Below are 20,183 nucleotides of genomic sequence, written 5' to 3' on the forward strand. Positions count from 1 at the left end.
TGGAAAAGTAGTTTGAGTTCAGTAGATTCTAGCAGATCTACTAGATAATAATTGTACTTTCCCGATTTAAGAAGATTTTAAAAATATTTTTAAATCAGTCTAATTCTTTTTTTTTAAATTGTTTTGTTTTAGGTTTCCCAAGCTGGAGATTTGCTTATTGAAGTTTACGTGGAAAGAAAGGAGCCAGACTGTAGTATTATAATCAGGGTTAGTATATAAAAGTGGTACAGTGTTTTTACTAAGCATTTTCTCATGAAGTACAAAAAATTTATTTTCACATGCTTTTATATAATTATATAATGAAAGTATGAATTTCTATCTATCGCTATTCTTTTAAATAAGTTTTTTTTAAAGGAAGTTTGCCATGTGCCTACATTTTGTAAAGATTAATTATTATGCACTTTTAAGGAGAATGTTGTGATACAATTTAAAGGAGGGACATCCTCCTTTAGTTTTACTGCAGTATACAGTGGTATAAATTCTTGCAGCTCTTAGTGCAATGCGCAAGAACGTTAACAAGTACACAGTGAATGCTACTTTTATTCAGTAGTACAAGACCATTTAAATGACCTTCCTCCTAATTTTTATTTTTACCAGTGGCTGTCTGCTTTCCTCAAATGCTAAGAAACCAAACCTTGGTGCTTAATATAATTGGGACTTTTCAGCCTTGTATCTGATGTTTCCATGTAGTAGTGCTCTATTGTTTGGATGCTGAAGAAAAAAAAATTATTTCTATGATGTCAAAGGACAGGACAGATATTGTTAAGAAGGAAGTAGAAAATGTAGAGCAATGCACTTTTTTTTTTTTAAATAATGTTATACTTCTCTGTTTCTCTTTCGTTTTTGTTCTGTTCAGCATATGGCTCTCACACACTTGTGTTTGTGCATATATGTGATATGTGGTATACACAGATATGCATGTACATACATGCACGTAAGACATGGGGTTTTTTAATAGGAATAAAAATGGGAATATGCATTGATAAGATAAAAAAATGGTACTTCTGTAATATTTACCTTCTTATACCCAAGACAACATTTTAAGGCTTTTTTTTTTTTCCTCTAATTTTTCAAGGGTAGAGAAAAGTTACCAAGTATGCTGGAGTCTGACAGTTTATGGGTTTCCAACTCAGTACATCTGCTGCTTTTTTTTTCCAGTTGCAGGGAGGAAAATTTTGAAAAATCAGAAATAGGTAATTGTAATATATTATAAACTGACTGAGGTTTGTATTACAGGTATCACCTTTGATGGAAGCAGAAGAATTAACTAATGATGTTTTAGGAATCAAAAACATTATTCCCAACAAAGATGATATCTGGGCTGCTTTTGAAGTACTTGAAAATGGAGAACTAGGTTAGTGACAATTAAATTTATTCAGGTTCATAAAATTTTATTATTTTTATTTTTCAATACTTAATCAAAAGCTTAGTTAAAGTTACTAAAAATTTTATAGAAAGAAAACAAAAATTAGCCTTCATGCCATTGTTTTACATTTGGTTACTGGAGCAGCTCTGTGATTTCTTTCTACACTTTGCCAGAAATAATGGGATCAATTGTTTCAAAATACTTACACATTGGGGGCTGAAAAAATGTCCTTTATATTACTATACTTTGCAGTTCCTTACTTATCAGCTATAGAAAAGTAGGTCTTTCCATTAAGTCTTGAAAAAGTATCTTATTTTCATTAGAATGTCAGCAGTTGTTTCTATAAGGAATAATGTTTTTCAGAAAAATGAAATGAGAAAATAAATGTAATACTTAAGGGAAAGGATTTTTTTTTTTTATTTAGTCAATTATTTTTTGTGTGTAAATGAAAAAGGAGACATAGAGTATGTAATCCTGAGTTTATGGCAAGTGGCATTATGGTGTATCTAGCCAGATCTTGAAACGTTTGTTTTAAATATGGTTCTGCTGCCAAGAGCAAGGTCACATGGTCACAATATTCATGAACTGTAAAGGGGCTTTGACATTGGGACTCCTTTATTCATATTGGAGAGTACGCTTTATTAAGTGATAAGAGATTTTTTTTTTTAATTGAAAATTTTTTGATGAACACTCACTAATGCCACCTGATTTTTGAAGAATACGTGGAGGGTAGAAATGTGCTTTTAGTAAAAAGCAACATCTATTTGCACTTCATAGTAAGTTGCTGCTCTTGGTATTTTCATGTTACAGAAGCGGACTGTGCACTAGTTTATTTTTGTAGTGAAAACACTTATTTTCAAGTTAAGGAAAAAAAATATAAGAAAATGGAGAAAACTAAGATTACTGCATGTTCCAAGATTGTTTGAATAGTTTTGTTGTACTTGATTTTCAGATGTGTTTGTTACAATCTCTTCAGATTTACTAATATTCCTGATATACTCAGTCTCTTGACCTTGGTGGTATCAATAACAAGAGTGGAAGTGCATTCCCCCTTTTGACTTAAAATAAATGATCCTGATCCCGCTTTGCATCGTGCAGTCTTGTGGTGATGCTGTGTAGAGTTGTAACATAGGGTTCATTTCCAGATTCATAGATGCGGGTGTCAACTGCCAAAGAACGCCAACATCTTTAGATAACACTAATCTTTAGAAGAGTCCTGATAACTCCTACAAGTACTCTAGAAATCCTGTTTCTTTTGTCCGAGTAATGGAAAAATGTGAAGAGGGAATTTTATTTTCTTATACTTGATATATAACACTTACAGGCAAATGAAAACTAAACTAGATATGGCCAAGAGAACATAAAAGTAAGTACGAAAGACAGACCCCACAGGAGCTTCTTGAGGTATTTAGGTGCAACAACTAGTATTTTAGTGTGGGCTAGAAATACTGTCCGAGCTAATGACTATGGAAGATTAGCAAAATTAAGCTTAGAGTGAGACACTACAGGCCTTATATAGGACAATAAATATTGGCAAGGGATTTCTATAGAGTGTATCCCATTGAAACAAGAGTTTACAATGCAAAGTAGAAATGGCATACCAGTGTTTTAAAACCAAAACAGACAAGCAAAAAGCAAAGTCCTGATTCAGCACCTGGCTACAATGAGTAGAGATAGTGTTGATGAGATGTCTGCTTCATGGACCCCTTTCTGGAAGAATCTGTGCATCAGAACAGGCAAACTGAATTAATAATGTTCAAAAATAAAAATAATGCATATAGTAGAGAGGCACTTGCTCAGGAAGAGTCCTGTGATGCTGAGTGTGGCTGAGTCTAGAAGCTTTTCAAAAGGCTGAAGCAGAGAAAATAACAGAGAAGAATAATCCTGTGCAGTCTTTGGTCCAATTGTGACACTAAAGAACTAAAAAATTACTTGAGTCTTTGCTGCTGCAAGTTGATCTTACTAGCATCATTTAACAAATACCATTGAATTTTATGTAATCTAAGGCATTTACAAATAGGTTGAGATTCTGACATGTCACAACAGAAACAAAGTTTGCTTATTTGTTTCATACATTAACGATCACAATGTCTTTCTGACAGAAATGAATTTTCTGCTTGTGTTCCTGCCGTGGTCTGGTACCTGTCCAGTGCATGGTGGTATTCAGTTTGCTACACTCAATCCTGAAGTTTTCTGAGAGTTATTTTACTTTTTTAAGATATACTGCCCTAAAACGAACCCTGAGAAGGCATGAAAATTAGAATTTTATATTTTTTAAAAAGTAATTTTCTCCTGATAGTTAATGTTGTTTAAGGTGAAAATGACTGGATTGGGATATTTACCAGTATATGATGACCTAAGTAAAAGGGTAATTGGATGTATGTGTTGACTGCTTGCTGTTCAAAATACTAAAATTGCAATATTAAAAATCAACCAGATTATTTGCATATAGAAAAGTTGAAATAATTGATAATTTTATCTAACCTAATGCAGAATGTTCAATACCATATGCTTTTACGAAACAGAGTGTATTTTTTTTTTTTTTAGCAATTTGTGCTTGATGGATAGTTTGTAAATGAGGTGTGTTGCTGGTAAAATAGCTAATGCATTTCAGCATGATGATTTATGTACCATGTAATCCATAATGACAGATGGTCTGAAGTGTAACTATAAATAAAACAGTAGGTGTTTACTCTGGGAGTGCTGGTGTTCTAGGAAACTGTGGTGATTTGCCAGTTTCCTGCCTTTGATTTGTAAAGTTCTTCTCCTTAAAATGGATTTTTCTTTCTTGTACAGAGGCAACAAGTTGTTTTAACTTTATCATGTCAGAGTTCAGTTTCCCAAATGTTGAAAAGAAATTTTAAATGTTTGACCATTTAAAACAAAAGGGCCAGAAGAAATGTGTTATAAAGCAGGGATTGAGCTGCTGTTTACAGAATGGTATTTTTGTTAGGCTGCTTTGTTGCCACGTCTGAATAATAAGATCTTTACATAAGTGGTATAACAGGTCTACTGGTAAGGTGGTTTTGCATCCCAAAACAGCAGTTTTTTCTGTCATTTAAGTGTGTTATTTGTGGCTGCTGCTTTCTGAAGCTCTGGTGTTCAGGTGTTCAGGAAAATATGTTCAGCTAGAGTGTACTGCTGGACAGTCCCAAAGCAGCTGTTGACATTTCATATTCATCTACCCTAGCAGAAATGAAAAATGAGATTATGGCGACATACTTCTCCCTTCAGTACTCAAGGGACGCAGGGCTAGACTGCCTGACCCAACATGACAGTGTCACACAGGTGTGACCTGCCAGGAGCTGTACCCAGCTCTTCTCAAGGCCTGACCCACATAAGTTGGCATGCAAATGGGAACTCAGAACTTTTGGAAAAATCTCTTTGGAGGTAAAATGACACTTGGATCCACTGCTCTAAGCTGTAGCCCGCAAAGCCAGCATTAAGGGTTTTGTGCTTCCATGAATTATAGTACGTGCTTACTGCTGAGCAGGTGAGCACATTTGGGGAGGTGGCAGGGGGCTGTGTGTGTGAAGGAAGGATTAATAGAGAGGGGAACTATACAGTCTCCCTCCACCCACATTAGTGTTGCCTTGTACAATACCTCAGGCTGTGTTGCTGTACATGTCACACTCAGATTTCTGAAGATTTAGGGACTATTTGCAAGTTAGTATGTGAACTGGGGTTTGTATGGACCTGGAGTTTCTTATCACTGCAGTTTTTCAATCCTGATGAAAGATCTCAAGTTTCTCTTTTAGGATGGATGATACCTATCAATAAACATATGTTTGAGCAACCGAAGTATTGAAGTGCACACATACAGTCTAGCCGTGCCTTCATCTATTGGTATTTTAATCTTGCTACACTCTTTGTATGAGGTTGGAATATAAAAGTGCTAGTCTGGAAATTCCTCAACCACAGCAACAGGGAGAAGACCTAGTAAGACTACATACTTTTCTAGTAAAAGGAATGTAATGAAACTAAGTGTCTCTGTCAGTCTACTTTGACCATTGACAGACAATATAATCTATACTAGATTGGTTTTGGGTGGGTTTTTTTTTCTTTGGGTGTTTGTGGTGGGTTGTTTTTGCAACTGCTCCAAATTGTTTGGTGTTTGATTGCAGAAAATTGGCAGCTGTGATGATTCCTTTTTTGTGTTGAGCTTAGGCCAATGAGGCCAGTATAGCTGCAGGTCTCAGTTCTGTTTGATCATATTTAGGTATGCCCTGTGATATTTCCTAACTTGTGTATTTAGTTTGAAAGCAGTGTTTTAATGTCTTTACATAAGAAAATATGCGTAACTAAATACAAAAGAGTCACTGAACATTTGACTACTGTTTGTTTAATTTGATATTCATGACCTGTGCAGACCCTGCCAGCAAAGGTGTTGCTGCAGAAAGTCAATGAAGTGCCTGATTGTCATTTTGAGAGCAGTGTTTTTCTTCTATAGCTCAGAGTGAATGAGACAGCATTGTTTATAGGCATGTGTAACTTCTAAGGGCCTCCAATCTTGGTTTGCTGGTTGGTTTTTATATTTCAACATTGTTTGTTTTGTTTTGTTTTTAATCTGGCATTTTTCAGAACGTCCTTTGCATTATACAGAGAACGTACTAGAACAAGTTCTTCACTGGAGTTCATTACCAGAGCCTGGCACTGCATATCTGATAATAAAGAGATTTCTAACAGCAGACATGATAAAACTCTACAGTGGTACGTACCATTTTTAAAACTTAGATATTTTATGTGGGGACATGAGAATGGCAATGCTTTCATAGCTGTTTCATTGGGGCAAAGTGTCCCAGAACATCTGAATTGCTACTACTTTATAAAAGTTACTGATTTACTGAGGGTTGTGCTGACTTCTTTTTAAAACATAGAAATTATGGATGTTCTTGTTTCTGCAAACTATAAGCTCTTCCATTTGAACATAAAAGTATACAGAAACTCTGCTGTCAGTTCACAGTTTGTGAATTTCTGCTGGGAAGCTTGACTGCTCTTTTATCCATAGTGCAGTTCTGTACAGTCCGTTGACATATGTACAACACTATACTCTGTGGACTATATATACGTGTATCTTGTGTATATAATGATTACATTCTATATAAAACATATAACTTATATGTAATTATATAAGTATGTTATATACCACTAATAATTTCTGTTATATAATCTGATAACTACAAAGCTAATTTGAGTTACATATTCAAGCAACTGAATGACTTGGAGAGTGTGTGGCCTTTAAAAAGGGTGAGGAGGTTAGATCTGGCACTTGAAAGGAAATACAGCTTAAATATACAGTGGAAAATATGATTCACAACCTGCCCCAGTCCTATTTTGTTTTTTTTGCATAATACCTGGATTTAATACTCCCATATTAATAATATGTAATATTTGCTTTGAGGGAAGTAGGAGTTTAGAAGTTAAACATGTCCAAAAATTACTATCCTGTTTTCAAGCGGTTGAAATCCTGTATGCTGCCACAGTAAAACGTGTGATGATCTGATACATGATGCTTGGTTTAATGCCCATCTGATTTTACCTAATGACTTTTTCAAATACATAATCTTTTCTTTTTCTCGTTTCCCCATACACAGAGGTATATATCACTTCTCTTTTGATTTCAAAAATTAAAATCTATGCTGTTTCTCCTGAAAGTAGTAGCCTTCTCTCATCATCCTTTATGCCCGTAAAAGCATATTCCACAAATACAAACCAGCTTTAACAAGTGTGCTATTCATGACTTCTATGTTTGGGTTTTACTGTCTCTAAATATGTCATAGCAGATAGTAAATGGAAAGAAATGGCCTACTTCATTAAAAGCTTGATATATGAACTCCCATCACCTCACTTGAGGTATAATCAGAAAAGGGAATGGGATGTAAGGGCTGTGTGAACCACTGCTCTGAGAAACACGTGAGGATTAGGCTAGTGTAAATTTACAAAACCTAGGGGAGATGTACCATTTGCCCTCCTTCTTCTCTCCTAATTTCTACATCCATTTGTTCTCCCAACCCATCACTGTAATTGTTTGGATCAGTTCTGTTTGGTTTGACCTTAGTCTAGACACATTGGCTTTTGACTAAATGTTTACATTTTACTGTCACCTTTTTTTTTGTGTTAAAATAATTAAAACCTTAAGTTACATTGATTTTCTTAGTGGTTTGAAGGGAAAAATCTCTGCCATATTGCAGACTTACAGTGTTGATCTCTGCAAACTCTATGGCAGAGTAATCTTGTGTATTACAAAATCCTTTCTTGAGAGTGGAATTGTCATTTTAAGGAACTTCTACATGGTGAACATACTTTAATTTCTAAAACGTTACTTTTTCTAACTTGACCTTGTTATAATAAAATATTGTTTAAAATAAACACATTTCTGTAGTAATTTCATCTTGTTGGAGGTTTTGAGTCCACTTCTAGCTTGTAAATTTACTCTGAAACGTTAGCAGTACTGAGGAGCAAGTTCACTAGTTTCAGTGAAACAGCGTATATATTATGTGTAGGCAAAGATTCACAGAAGGTCTGTACCATTCAGCCACATTTTGTGGTTGCAGGAGTCTATGTGTTTACTGTTTCTATTTCTAATCTTGCATCTGTACACACTGTTAAGTAAATAGCTATTCCAGGACAAAAAGATAGGGTTTTTTTAGATAAATGTTGTACTTCCGTCATGAGATAATGTCAGAGTGAGAAAAGATACAGGATGAGGTCATTGGGGAAGGGATGCTTCCAGTATCTAGAGGACGAGACAGTTGTCATTACGCTGGAGCTCTCCATCTCAAAATGCACAAGAAATTACTGCTGGCTTGAAGGAAGTAGCAAAGACTTTAATCTTTTCAGTGTTTTATGCTCTTTCTGTGGATAATTCCTCCTTGCTGAGTAGTAGGACTGAGGCCAGCCAGATGTTCAACCACTACCATTTGAAGTAAGTTTTTAACAGTCCATACAAATGACAACTGAGTGGATGGTTATCCTCACCCTTTGCAGTAAAATTAATAGGGCTGTGATCATATTATAACCTAATTCCATTAATTTCCCTTGGTTCTCTGATTTATGTTGAATTTTACAGACTAAATTATGATGTTCCTGATGTTTTTTTTTTCCTGTTACTGTTACGCCAGATGTTCTTTTGTCTAGAAATCAACTTTTTGATTTTTCAAGGGAAAAAAAAAAAAGTGTTAGTTTATTTGTATTGATAAGTTTCAGTAAATTTGTGGTGAGATTTCCACTTCACTTCAGATCTTTAGTTATTCTCTTGACAATTCATTGCATAGCTTTTCATGCTTGTTGCAGGAGTGTTCTTTAAAGTGCTTTCAGAAGGGCAAGGTGTGCATTATATTTTGGTACAAGAGATACTCAGTACAGCTGAGTTCTATTTCAAGACCCTTTTTCTTCTCCTTACCTGAAAATTTCCCATATTAAAGTTTTATTCGTTAGAAAAATACGAGAGAATAGATACACTATAAAGTGTGTGTATACAGGTCCTTGAAATTTTACCAGTAGAGAGTTGTATAATTTGAGTGGGAAGTATTGGTTTCTGAGAACAGGGGCTATTATTCATAGATATTCTTTGAAATGCAAACTTCTAAACCATAGGTGGATCAGTCCTGAATGGATCAAGTGCATCTAGTTGCTAATAGTTATAAAGTTCTAGAAAGTTTTGCATGTTTTGTGAAGTTTGTATTTGAAAAATCATTCTGATTAGATCACATCCTGATTAGGTTAGATTTACTTTATGACATACTGGCTTCTATAGAATGTGGAATATCATCAATTTAGAGGATTATTTTTCCTGCTTCAGGCTTTTCTAAGATCTTTGTAAGTATGAAGTGTTTGATAGATTTGCAATGGTGGGCATGCTATGAAGTTTAGAATGATGGTTTGTTTTTTTTTTTGGTCATGTTGAGAGCTATGTGCAGAAATTTAAAATATTTCAGTTTGGTACAGCCGTGGAAATACCCTGCTGCTCTCATTTGGTATGGTTTAAAAAAAAATAAAGGCTTGTGATTGTGTGGATAAGGATTCATATTCTATCCTGAACATGAAATAAATACTCTTATTGTCAAAGTAGGAACATGTTAGTGCTTATTTTAACTGTATATTTGCAATTACAATGGAGGCAATCCACGTAACTTCTGACTTTAATGATTGAAATGTATTGATTCTGGCATTAAATTCGGTCTTAAACACAAATGAAAATAACAGGAAACTTTCTTTTGAGATTTTCCTTTCATGGCAAGCATGCTGGATAGAATATAATTGATTTTATTTGATGAAATTGAAGTAGTTTATTATCTTTTTAATTTCCATTATATTTTTAAATGTTTTTGGTAACTTAAGTTTGTGTTAAGATATAAAGCAAGGGGGAATTAGATTCACAATTTTTAATCACCTTCTTTTTGCAAATAATTAGGATTAGCAGGAGGAATAATTTAATTCCGACTCTTTATTTAAACAGCTGTTTTTCAGCCAGTATGAAAGATGGGACTGAGATACAACTTTTCAAGCTAGTCCCAAAGTCTCTCTACACCATACAAATGATTGTAGCATTTGACCCTGAGTTTTGAAATACAAACTAACTAGGGGTTTTTTGTATGCATTTTAAAGTATATTTGTGTAATTGGACATTTGAGTCTGCATATTACTCGTACTTTTTGTGCATGCACAGCGATGAATCTAATGTGTTAATACATTTTTCACTATTAAAATTTTGGGGCTCTTCTGAATGGTCACATGTGGAATAACTGCTTACAGGTTCTTTAAAAGAAGACCAAAACTCATAAATACTGAAATACAGGTAGCTGCAAACAGTACCATGCAATACATGTGTATCAGTGTATTAGGCTCTGCATTTTATGGTCATTAGTGATGTTTCATGTGAATTCTTAATTCTCCATTGTCATCTTTCATACTTGCTTTGTGCACATCATGCAGTACTTGAGGATATTGGCTGCTCATTTAGCAGAATGTATGAAGATGGAAGAAATACATAATTTAGATTAGTATGTGTTACAGCAAGTGTTGCTTCCAAACCATGACTATTTGTGTAGTTAGCGGTGGCTATGCCATACACAAATAAAAAAATTACGCAAATGATGAAAGTTGGTCTTTTCTGGATCCCTGTCTTTCCTGACCAAATAAAAACGTATTTTATATTACTTTTTATTCTGATTTGCTTAAAACATTTTATTCTGATTTTTGAGATTATATTGTATTGTATGCTGCTTCTTAATAATTTTGATTTAATAATAATTAACAATAGTTTTGAGTTTTGATATCAGATGGTCAAATTCTAAGTGGAATTTTAATGAAAAAGGCCAATTCAGTAGTTGGCTAAGGATGCTATACTCCATACACCATATGCTCCTTTTACACCACAATTTTATTTACTACCTTGACATTAATATATTATAAAAATGAGTGGTATCATTCTGGGACTTCTAAACAAGTTTATTCAGTATTTCCTAAATAAGTGAACGACTTACAGGAAATTCCTACATCTCTAAGAAAATAGGTGGTGAAAGCCAAAATATGGCATAAGCATTACACTTTTAGTGTTTTGGGATAAAGGAATGATTAGCCCTGTTAGTATGGCTCCCTCTTCAAGGTGAAACGATGTTGACTGGAATGGAGGAGTAGAGTTCATTTCCTGCCTAGCTGCTCTCTCCTCACGCTGGCAGTCTGCTTCCAGCACGAGTTACCTCAAGGAGGAAAGAATACTTCAGAATGCAGCTGAATTCTGTGTTATTTTGTAAAGATTTCATAAGATGCAAGTGGGAATTTTTTTTTTTTTAATTTGTTGTTCCTTACCTTGGTAGAGTGCTGTTTTGGTTTGAGTTTATATGTGTGAGTCACATCAGCATGATAATTACTGTAGTTAGTGGTCAGAAGTTTTTGCTATTTGAAAGTGGACTTGCTGGGAAAAGCTGATAAACTAGTTAAAGAAAAAAAAAAAAAAAAAGAAACGTATGTTGGGCAGAAAAACCCAAAAACAATTAGAAGTGGTGGTGCCGTAGTTTATATGTACTAGTAACATTTTTCTGTGTTACTTTATTTAGAATTTTAAATTGCTGAGAACCTACTGCAAAATCTAATAGCAAACAGTGAAAACTGTCAATGGTTCTGGTATTTTTTTTTTAAATAAAAGCTTTTACAGTACGAAGTTAAATGCTTTATAAATCTGACTGCAAAGTTGTGGTTTGGTTTATTTGGGGTGGTTTTTTTTGTGCAGGGATTGTTTTTTATTATTTTTACCAAATATGTGCATGTTTCTGTGCATATTTTGACTCAAACAGAAAAATATAAACAGACTTATGACAAAATCAAAACTTTGTGGAAAATATTTGCTCCTCTGAAGCACAGAGATTAGAAGTATCCATGTCATACTTTTGGACTTAACTGCTCATTCTATTCTGAAAAGTTTCTTTTAATTAGTGTGTTTATGGATTCTTTCCATGTTACCTTAGAAGTGAAACAGAGAAGACATTTTCCCCCAGTAATTAAAATCATAATGGTGTCAATATTTAAGAATACCTTTCTTATAAATATATATTAATATATGATGTATTTAAATATAATATATAATTATATATATATTTATATTATGTAATTAATTTTATTATTTTTATATGTGTATCGTTACAACAAATCAGTGAAATTGTAATTTTAGTCTTTTGTTTAAACAGTAATTCTAGGGGCACTTAAAAACTAGCAAGTTCTGGTATTGTAAAATCTTCTAACAATTTTTTTTTATTATTTTCTTGATAGAGAAAAGTGAGAAAGGTAGCGTGAAAGCAGGCAATCTGAAGTACAAAGAAGAACCATCAAAACTGTTATCCGGAAACAAATTTCAGGAGCGTTATTTTGTGTTACGGGAAGGAAACTTGCTTCTTTATAAGGATATGAAGGTATGACAGACAAACTCTTCACAAAAGTCTAAAGTGCTCACTTAATCTTTCTTTTTTGTACAAAAAAGATAAGAAAGTCAAACTGATCAACATTTCTGACATTAAATGGCAACTTCTAGAGTCTAGGGTTGAAGTATAAGATTTTTATCTTACTATTTGATGGATGCTTTAGTAAAAGGAGTTTATGTCAGTTGCTTGTTTACCTATTGTAATTATGCATTACCTTAAGCATTACAAAATAAAACTTAAAAAAATTCCTAAGCCAATGTTTAGGAATGTCTACAGCTTGTGCTCTGAGAGCAGTAGTAGAAGTAATATGGAACTTAAGTAAGCTGCATGCCATTTTTTCTTGGTATCTCCCACAAAGCCTTTAGAAATTACAAGCATACATACAAGTGTCATGATCGAAGAGATTATAGGAAACAGTAGCTCTCAATATATTACCAAAATCTTCCCCTGCTTCATAACAACAGTTTTCAGATGTATTCTCAGTCCTCCAAAAACTAATATTGATATTTAGATATACCTCAGAATTCCACAGAAGCAAATTTAGGCATAATTAATAGCATGATGGGTTCAGTTTTAAATATTTCATGGGAGTTTTTAGAGAGTGTTTTTGGGTGTAGGCAACTTGTATTACAGTATAAAACTAAATAATATGCGTTGTTGAACTATGTTTTCATTTTAGTTTTCATAATTCGTGTTTTTTTAAAAAAAAACTTAAAGTTTGAAGTGCATTTAATTTTGCTGACTGCTGGTTTTTCTCATCCAGCAAATATAAATGTATACTTGCTCACCTTCATGAAGTACTCTTTTTAAAGATAGATCAGTTGCTCAAGTAAGCTAATGCAAAAGAAATACCGTGTCTTCTTGTGATACTGTGGATATAATCTTAATTGGAATGACCCCAAAATGTCAAAAATAGTGTCTCGTAATTTAGTGCTAAAACTCAAATTGGCAAATATGTGAGAATAAATTAATATGCCTGTAAAACCTTAATTAGTATCTTGGAAAGAGTTTATGGTAGGATAGTTGCACTGCTTTATAATCTGCATTTTTAAAGCTATTCTGATTTACTCTGATTAAATACCCCAAATCAGGTGGAGTTTTGAACAGTGTTACTTTTAAATGGCTTTACGTTTGTTTTTTTTAAAAAAGAAATGGAAATACCGTTCAGACAAAACAGTGTATATCAGTTTGTTTTATTTTCTTTTGAGAGATGTTCATCTACCACTAATAATCTTTGTTTTAGACTTATTTAGAAATGAATAGTAGGAAAATGACATTGTAGATAGAAAATTGTATTTAATAAGACTGCATGTACTAATTAATTTATAAATTCTTATTAACATCCAGTTAAGTTTCTATATGCAGGTGGGTGTACATTCTGTTCAGTGTTTCTCTTATGCAAAAGCGATTATTAAAAAAGTGAAGTTTCCATGATACAGTATGTTAAATTATAATACTTTGCTAATTGACTGAAATAACAGCACTTTACTGTTGTTAAGAGCCAAGCTCACATACAGACAAATGGCTTCCTTAAGGTACATTTTTGTGAAAAATATACTGTTGTTTAACTAAATAGTATGTTTTGTAGGGGTGTTTTTTCATCCTGGCAGATCCTTTGCATCTTTGAAGACTGATGCAAAGATGATGATGAATTACCTTAGCCTTACTTATATCTGCTGTTGCTAATCGACTCTCACTGTTCAGCATTGTGTCTACATTTTCCTTCTTCAGCCTTTTACTACTAATGTACCAGTGCAGAAGATCTTTGTGTTGCCTTTAATGTCCATAGCAGGTCTCGATTGCAAATGAGCTTTGGCTTCCCTAACAGCATACCTGCGTGTCCTGGGCAGTGTTTCTGAATTTCTTCCTTCATAGTCTCTCCCTGCTTCCACCTCCTATATACTGCCTTTGTCTGCATTGGAGCTCCATCATGAACTACTTATTTGTTTCCTGATAAATCTACTTGTTTTCCTGAGTTTTGGGAACGAGGTGAACCATTCTTGTTCTTGGAGAAAGCTGTCCTTAAAGATCTGCCAGCTTTGTTGAGCTCCTTTACCCTTCAGAGTTGCCTCCTCCCATGGACATCCACCTATCAGATCCTTGAATAAGCCAGATGCTCTTCTAATCTCCGTAGTCTGTCCTCTGCTAATTTGTAATCTTTTTTTACCCTCAGGATCTTGAGCTCTATTTCATGGTAACTATGGTCAATACTACCATTGATTATCACATCTCTGACCAGTTCTTCCTTGTCTGTGAATAGCAGGTCCAGCTGTACATCACCGCTCGTTGACCCATCCGGTACTGGTATCAGGAAGCTATCCCTGACACCCTCCAGCAATCAGCTGGGTTGCTTGTATCCCACTGGGTTGCCCTTCCAGAAGATGCTAAGAGAGTAAAGCCCTGCCTTCCCCATTCCCTGTGCCATAAGTCAGGATCTGTTATCTGGAAACTTGCTTCGGTTGTTTAAAGACTTCATCTGATTTTTTTTCATCCTGATTGAATGATCTGAAGCAAGTACTCACCGTGATATTGTCCATCCCACAGAAGAGCTCCTGTAACAGATGGGACAACTCCACTCTTCATCTTACCTGACTGTCTCTCTCAAAGAGCTTGTGTCCATATATTACAGCACTTCACTTTTGTGTATTGTACCACCACTTCTTTGTTATTCCAGTTGTGTTAGTTTTGTGGACCTCAAGTTCCTAATTAGTCTACTTCCAGTAACAGTAATTGTCACAATTTATTAATGGGAAAGAGAGAAAAAAGATAATGATCTGTTAGAAAAGAGGGTTGCAGCCCATAAAAGAAGCCTAACTGTGAGGACAGTCAAGTGACATTTTCTCTTTTACACATTCTTGATATAATAATTGGAATCTTATTTTGTTTGCAGGCTAGCAAACCTGAAAAAGTGTTGCCTGTCAATTCCCTGAAGCTTTACATTGGAGTAAAAAAGAAAATGAAGCCACCAACAAAGTAAGAATATAAAAGAAAGGAAGTTAAATACTATGTAGCAAGGTTCTTATAGTATTGTCAAGAAAAGGGGCACATAAAACATTGTGGAACAAGGAAAAGTCAAGAAGCCAATTGAAGTATGCTGAATTAAATTACCCTCTATAATACTATTTGTTCTGTTTCTATCTCTGTTTTTGTGTTCCATGCTAACTCTTCTGTGCAAGGAAATTAATTTATTGATTGGCTTTTCTTAGTCTTAAGGGTATTATCTCTTGTGGATAAGTTTGCTGCTAGCTCACTTATTTTTGTAGTATGTGTCCTGCATTTCGTTGGTGGACACATCTTTGCACCAAGCAAAAAGAGAGAAGAGAAAACCGGCTAGTCATGGCCTTTAGTGACAGTTCCTGTTCAGTAAAGGATTTTCCTTTTTCAGGATCCTTGTTATTTTGGTGTTTCTTCTAGCTGAAGACTACAGTGCCCTTTACAAACATCAGTGACTATGTCTGGAAAAGAGCAGTGAAAAAGGACACCTGTTTTTCTCAGATATTCCCAGTACTTGTTCAGTCAAAGCTTTAAGTCACTGAGACAATGTACATAGGATCCTGTCCCAACGGGATTCTAAGTTGGCTGTAGCCTTTAAACAGATCTGCTTGAACTTTTCCTTTACAGTTGGCACATCAAAATGTCCCAAAATGGTGTGTAAATTTCAAAGCTTAGTTATGTTAGAGAAAAGGTTGGTAGTTTAGTTTTTTTGAGTTCAGTCCAGATTGAGTAGGAGATTAGTCCAAAATAGGAATAAAAAGATTATGTAAACGAGTCTTTGCAGGTAGGTTCTTTTTGAGTTTTATTATATTTCAAAAGCATACTTTGCAAAGTCCCTTGTGGATCTCCAGGAGTGTCTGTTTCTTTCACCTCAGATGTTTCATTGTGCACCTACTTGGTTTTTTCAGCATTTTTTTTTCCAGCTTTTTTTTCCCTGCAATTTTTAGAGCAGTCTCTCTAAACTCGTGTGACTCCTTCTGTTCATAATGCAAGTGTACTTCTCTTCCCTCTGTGGTTTCCACACTGTAGCGGACTCTTTGCTGGGCACCATCTTAGCAGTTTTATTTCCAGCAGCTTTCAGAAAGTACAGCCACAGCCAAAATGAGGCAAGTAGGTAGCCATCATCTACAGGGTTTGGCCATAACCCTGTGTACAGAACAGAATGTTCATTACCTGTCAATGAACTGTGAGAAAATGAGCAAAATCCACCTTCAAACCCACAATTTCATTCCAGATTTGCAGTAAACTTTTAAACTTTGTAATTTTTTTTCCTCCACCTAAAAGCACTATATAAAGGTAATGAATCTTTGCAGGGTGAGGAATATGTCCCTGTCTTGAGGTTCTGGAACTAATTTTTGAAAATTTCATTTGTTTCAGCTGGGGACTTGCAGTATTTTCTGAAAAGCACCAGTGGTAGGTAAACGTAAAACACGTGATTGGTTTAACTTCAGAGTTTAATAATTTCAGAATAAGAATGTTTGAAGACTAATGGGCATTATTTTGCTTGCATGTTGACTTTTTGCTACGTTCTTCTTCATTAACTAAAGTCAGAATTCATATGTTTCAGTAATCTTGTGGGGTTGGGTGTCTGCCTCCCTTCTGTGACCATAAAGCAAATGATTTCCATAAATTTAGCATGACAGATTTTGAAACCTATGCACTTACTTTAAATGAAGCACACACATTGTCTTCAAAGTAGGGTAAAGTCGTAACGAAGTATTTATGTTTCCCTATCTTTTTATGGGCATGTTAATAATAAATATAGACACCATTCATAAACAAATGTAAGCACTGTTTGAAGTTGTTTAGAAGCCTATTCTTTAACATGTTTAACTTCAACAGGAGTTTCTGTTGGTATTCTTGTTGATTATATATTGCATTCTAGGTATATATGCTGTGATGGAAAAGATGCACAAATGAAGTGGATGATCAGTATTTTTACTGCACAGGTACAAATCTGATCAGAGAAATGTAAATTTAACTGCTGTTGTGAAAATCCCATTAAACGATTCTGTGTATGTGTTATGGATATGTTATAGACAAACTTAGTTTCTGGAGTACTCATTGTAATAAAACTGCAAAAAGGTGGGTCTTAGTCTATAAAGACTATTATTTATAATGTCATTTTCATATGAAAGCTGAGTGCTTTGAGAGTAAGGGAGAAGAACATTACATTCTAGAATCTGGGGGGGGGGTTGCTGTTTGTTTTTTCCTGCTGTGTTGCAGAGAAGCTAGTTAAAGACAGTCAACTCATTTCCTTTGCAGTAATAAACCTCTTCTGGGTGAAATTCTGGCCATTGACCTAGAGAGTGTGTCTGTGTGCCACAATGCGTGAGTGCTGTTTCTCTGCTCACTGTTTTGGATGCTGCATGCAAAGCAGTCATGAAAGAAGGGTGACCTGTTTAAAAGCATAGTGGTGTGAACTAGCCTTGTTGAAGACCTATGCTAATATAGCTGTATTCCTCAGATATCCACATTAGCTTGCTTAACACTGACTATTTTGTGTTGGATAGGCATTATCCTAAATTAAGTAGTCTTCCACTTGCTACTAGACTGTGAGTAAGGAGGGTGTACGTTTAAGAGCCATGTGACAACCTTGCAAATGGAGTTTAATATTTACACAGAAGGAAGTGGGAGTAAGAGAGATGGGAAGAATTCAGCCTCATAGGAGACTGCAACGTAGTTTAAGGTTTTAAAAGGATTTTGTATTTGTGTCAGATTTTTATTGTCTTTTCCATGATGTTTAAGGAGCTTTGGGGAATATCATTGCGAATAAACATCACTAGATGTACGAATACCTGTGAGCTTTACATATTACGTAAAGTGGACTAGGCACAACATGCTGCAATACAGACTTCTCAGAGGCTTTCTAAAACAGAACCTGACCTTCATAGATAGTAGTGCTAGAAGTGTAATGCATGCCTTGTAAGTAAGACTTCCAAATTTTTGTCCTATTCAGCTCCCTTAACTGAAGTAATGATTGTAGTTTCTATGGAAACAGCCACCGGTCCTGGCATACATCTCATGGGCATAGCATGAGTGGTGTCACAACAAATAGGCTCAGAGGTTATTGATATAGGCTACTTAGAAATAACTCATACAAGCTTGGTAAATGTTGAAGTCCTTTTGATGTAAAATCACAAGAAGTGCAATCTGTTAGGATTCTGATCAGGTAGTGTGGGATGCAGAGCATTACTCTGACAATATAGATTAAAAAAAAGAGACACACACCATGCAATGTTCAGGGTATTTTTTCTAATAAAATATTTAAATCATTTGATTTGAATCAATTCATAGCAAAAAATTGCTATGCATTAATACTGTTGGGTTTTTTTAAATTTCATTCCAATGAATGAACAATACAATGAATTAGCAGTACTAATGAGCTACATTGGGAAGATCTTTTGTTTTTTTTTTTGGGGGGGGGGCTTTTTTTGTTGGTTTTATTTGCTGTGGTTTGTGTTTTGTTTGTGATTTCCCCCCCCCCCCCCCCCCCCCCATCAGCATTGTGGACATCAGTAAAGTTGCCAGTCTTTGAATTACAAGATAGATTAAGTGCTAATGATGCAGATTTGCTGTGTTGTTCTTATTACAATCTGCTGCTTTAAATATAATTTACAGTCAAAATCTCCTTGAGAGTGCAATGGCTCATGTTGCTAAAGCTTATAATAAGATCTCTAAATGTTTTTTATTGTGCAGCAGCAGACAATTATTATCACATTATCCCATTTCTAAACTAGAAAACTGTAAATGTCAACTGAGGTTATTTCTAGTTAAAATTTTCAAATTGAGGCCACCTTTAGGGAAGATAGCTTGTCTTTTACCTTGTCTCTTATTGCAGTATTTGAACACCTTTATATTAGACAGCATATTTTATTTGTCAGTGGAGCAGCTTAGTTTACAAATTGAAAAATACTGTAAAGCAGGTTTTGAAGTGTTAGGACATTGACATTTAATGAGCCAGTGCAATTTGGAGGGAGATAAATCTATGTTGCTGTGCTTGTCAGTGTTGAGCAGAGTAAGACTTTGTTGGTAATTAATATCAGTGAGATAGTAGTACTGTTGTTGTCTTTTTCCCCCATTTTCAGCTAATGTTTATTCCTGTAGTATAAATAGTGCAGAGAATATAAATAGCAACGTGTAGGTACCAGTGTAATCTAGTAACGAGTACTTTTAATACAGAAAATCAAGTTAGCACAGAGGTTATTAATCTTGTACTTCAATCTGGTAAATACTAAGAGAGTTTGAAGAAGGACCATTGTTTCTTTCAGTTCTATGCAAAATCATCCTGAAAAGTATGGTTGAAACTTGATTCTTGAATTCTATAATAGTTTTGTACAAAATCACTTAATAGCATACATAGCATACAGTTGGAAGTGATTCATTGATATGAAGATGGACACAAGAATATTCTAGTTCCATTGCCTTTGATCAACTAGAGAGAGGCACATTATATTATGATGCAGTGCAGTTGAGCAGATAGGTCAAAACTATGAATAAATACATTTATTATGTGGCCTAATATATTGCTAGTATTTCTGATGTACTTTCCCAGAGTTCTATTTTAAGAAGTGTTACAGACACAAAAGGGAAATGGGGCTGCTTAACTGACAGGAATAGTTTCCTTAAGCTTGTTGAGAACTAAAGGAGGCAGTTTCCTTCAGAAACTGACTTCGTTTCTCCATCACTTTCTGAGTTGCATCCTTCTTGTATCTTGGTCTACAACAAACCAATTTTGGTTGGCAAGACCTGCTCTTTCAGATAACTTCTCAGTGTTTCATTGCAAGAAAATGTTCTTGATGTTCACTGGGGAAGAAATCTTATAGCAGACTCTTACATCACCCCAGTCAACACCACGTGTGAGAATTTTCTACTCCATAAAAATATGAATCTATAAAATACTTTTT

The 20,183-nt window shown here is 34.7% G+C and overlaps 1 protein-coding gene across 3 annotated transcripts in view; it reads left to right on the plus strand.

The window, feature by feature from the left end:
• The window catches only part of ARAP2 (ArfGAP with RhoGAP domain, ankyrin repeat and PH domain 2), a 126,846-nt gene that overhangs the window by 99,146 nt on the left and 7,517 nt on the right, over positions 1–20,183 (plus strand). For all 3 annotated transcript variants that reach the window (XM_086463957.1, XM_086463956.1, XM_086463955.1), the window contains exons 24-30: positions 133–207; positions 1,237–1,354; positions 5,948–6,076; positions 12,134–12,273; positions 15,173–15,255; positions 16,654–16,689; positions 17,162–17,225. In XM_086463957.1, the coding sequence (XP_086320083.1) occupies positions 133–207; positions 1,237–1,354; positions 5,948–6,076; positions 12,134–12,273; positions 15,173–15,255; positions 16,654–16,689; positions 17,162–17,225 (645 nt within the window). The remainder of the gene's footprint in view (positions 1–132; positions 208–1,236; positions 1,355–5,947; positions 6,077–12,133; positions 12,274–15,172; positions 15,256–16,653; positions 16,690–17,161; positions 17,226–20,183) is intronic.

Source organism: Leptosomus discolor, chromosome 4, assembly GCF_034619465.1.
Source record: "Leptosomus discolor isolate bLepDis1 chromosome 4, bLepDis1.hap2, whole genome shotgun sequence".
NCBI lineage: Eukaryota > Metazoa > Chordata > Aves > Leptosomiformes > Leptosomidae > Leptosomus > Leptosomus discolor.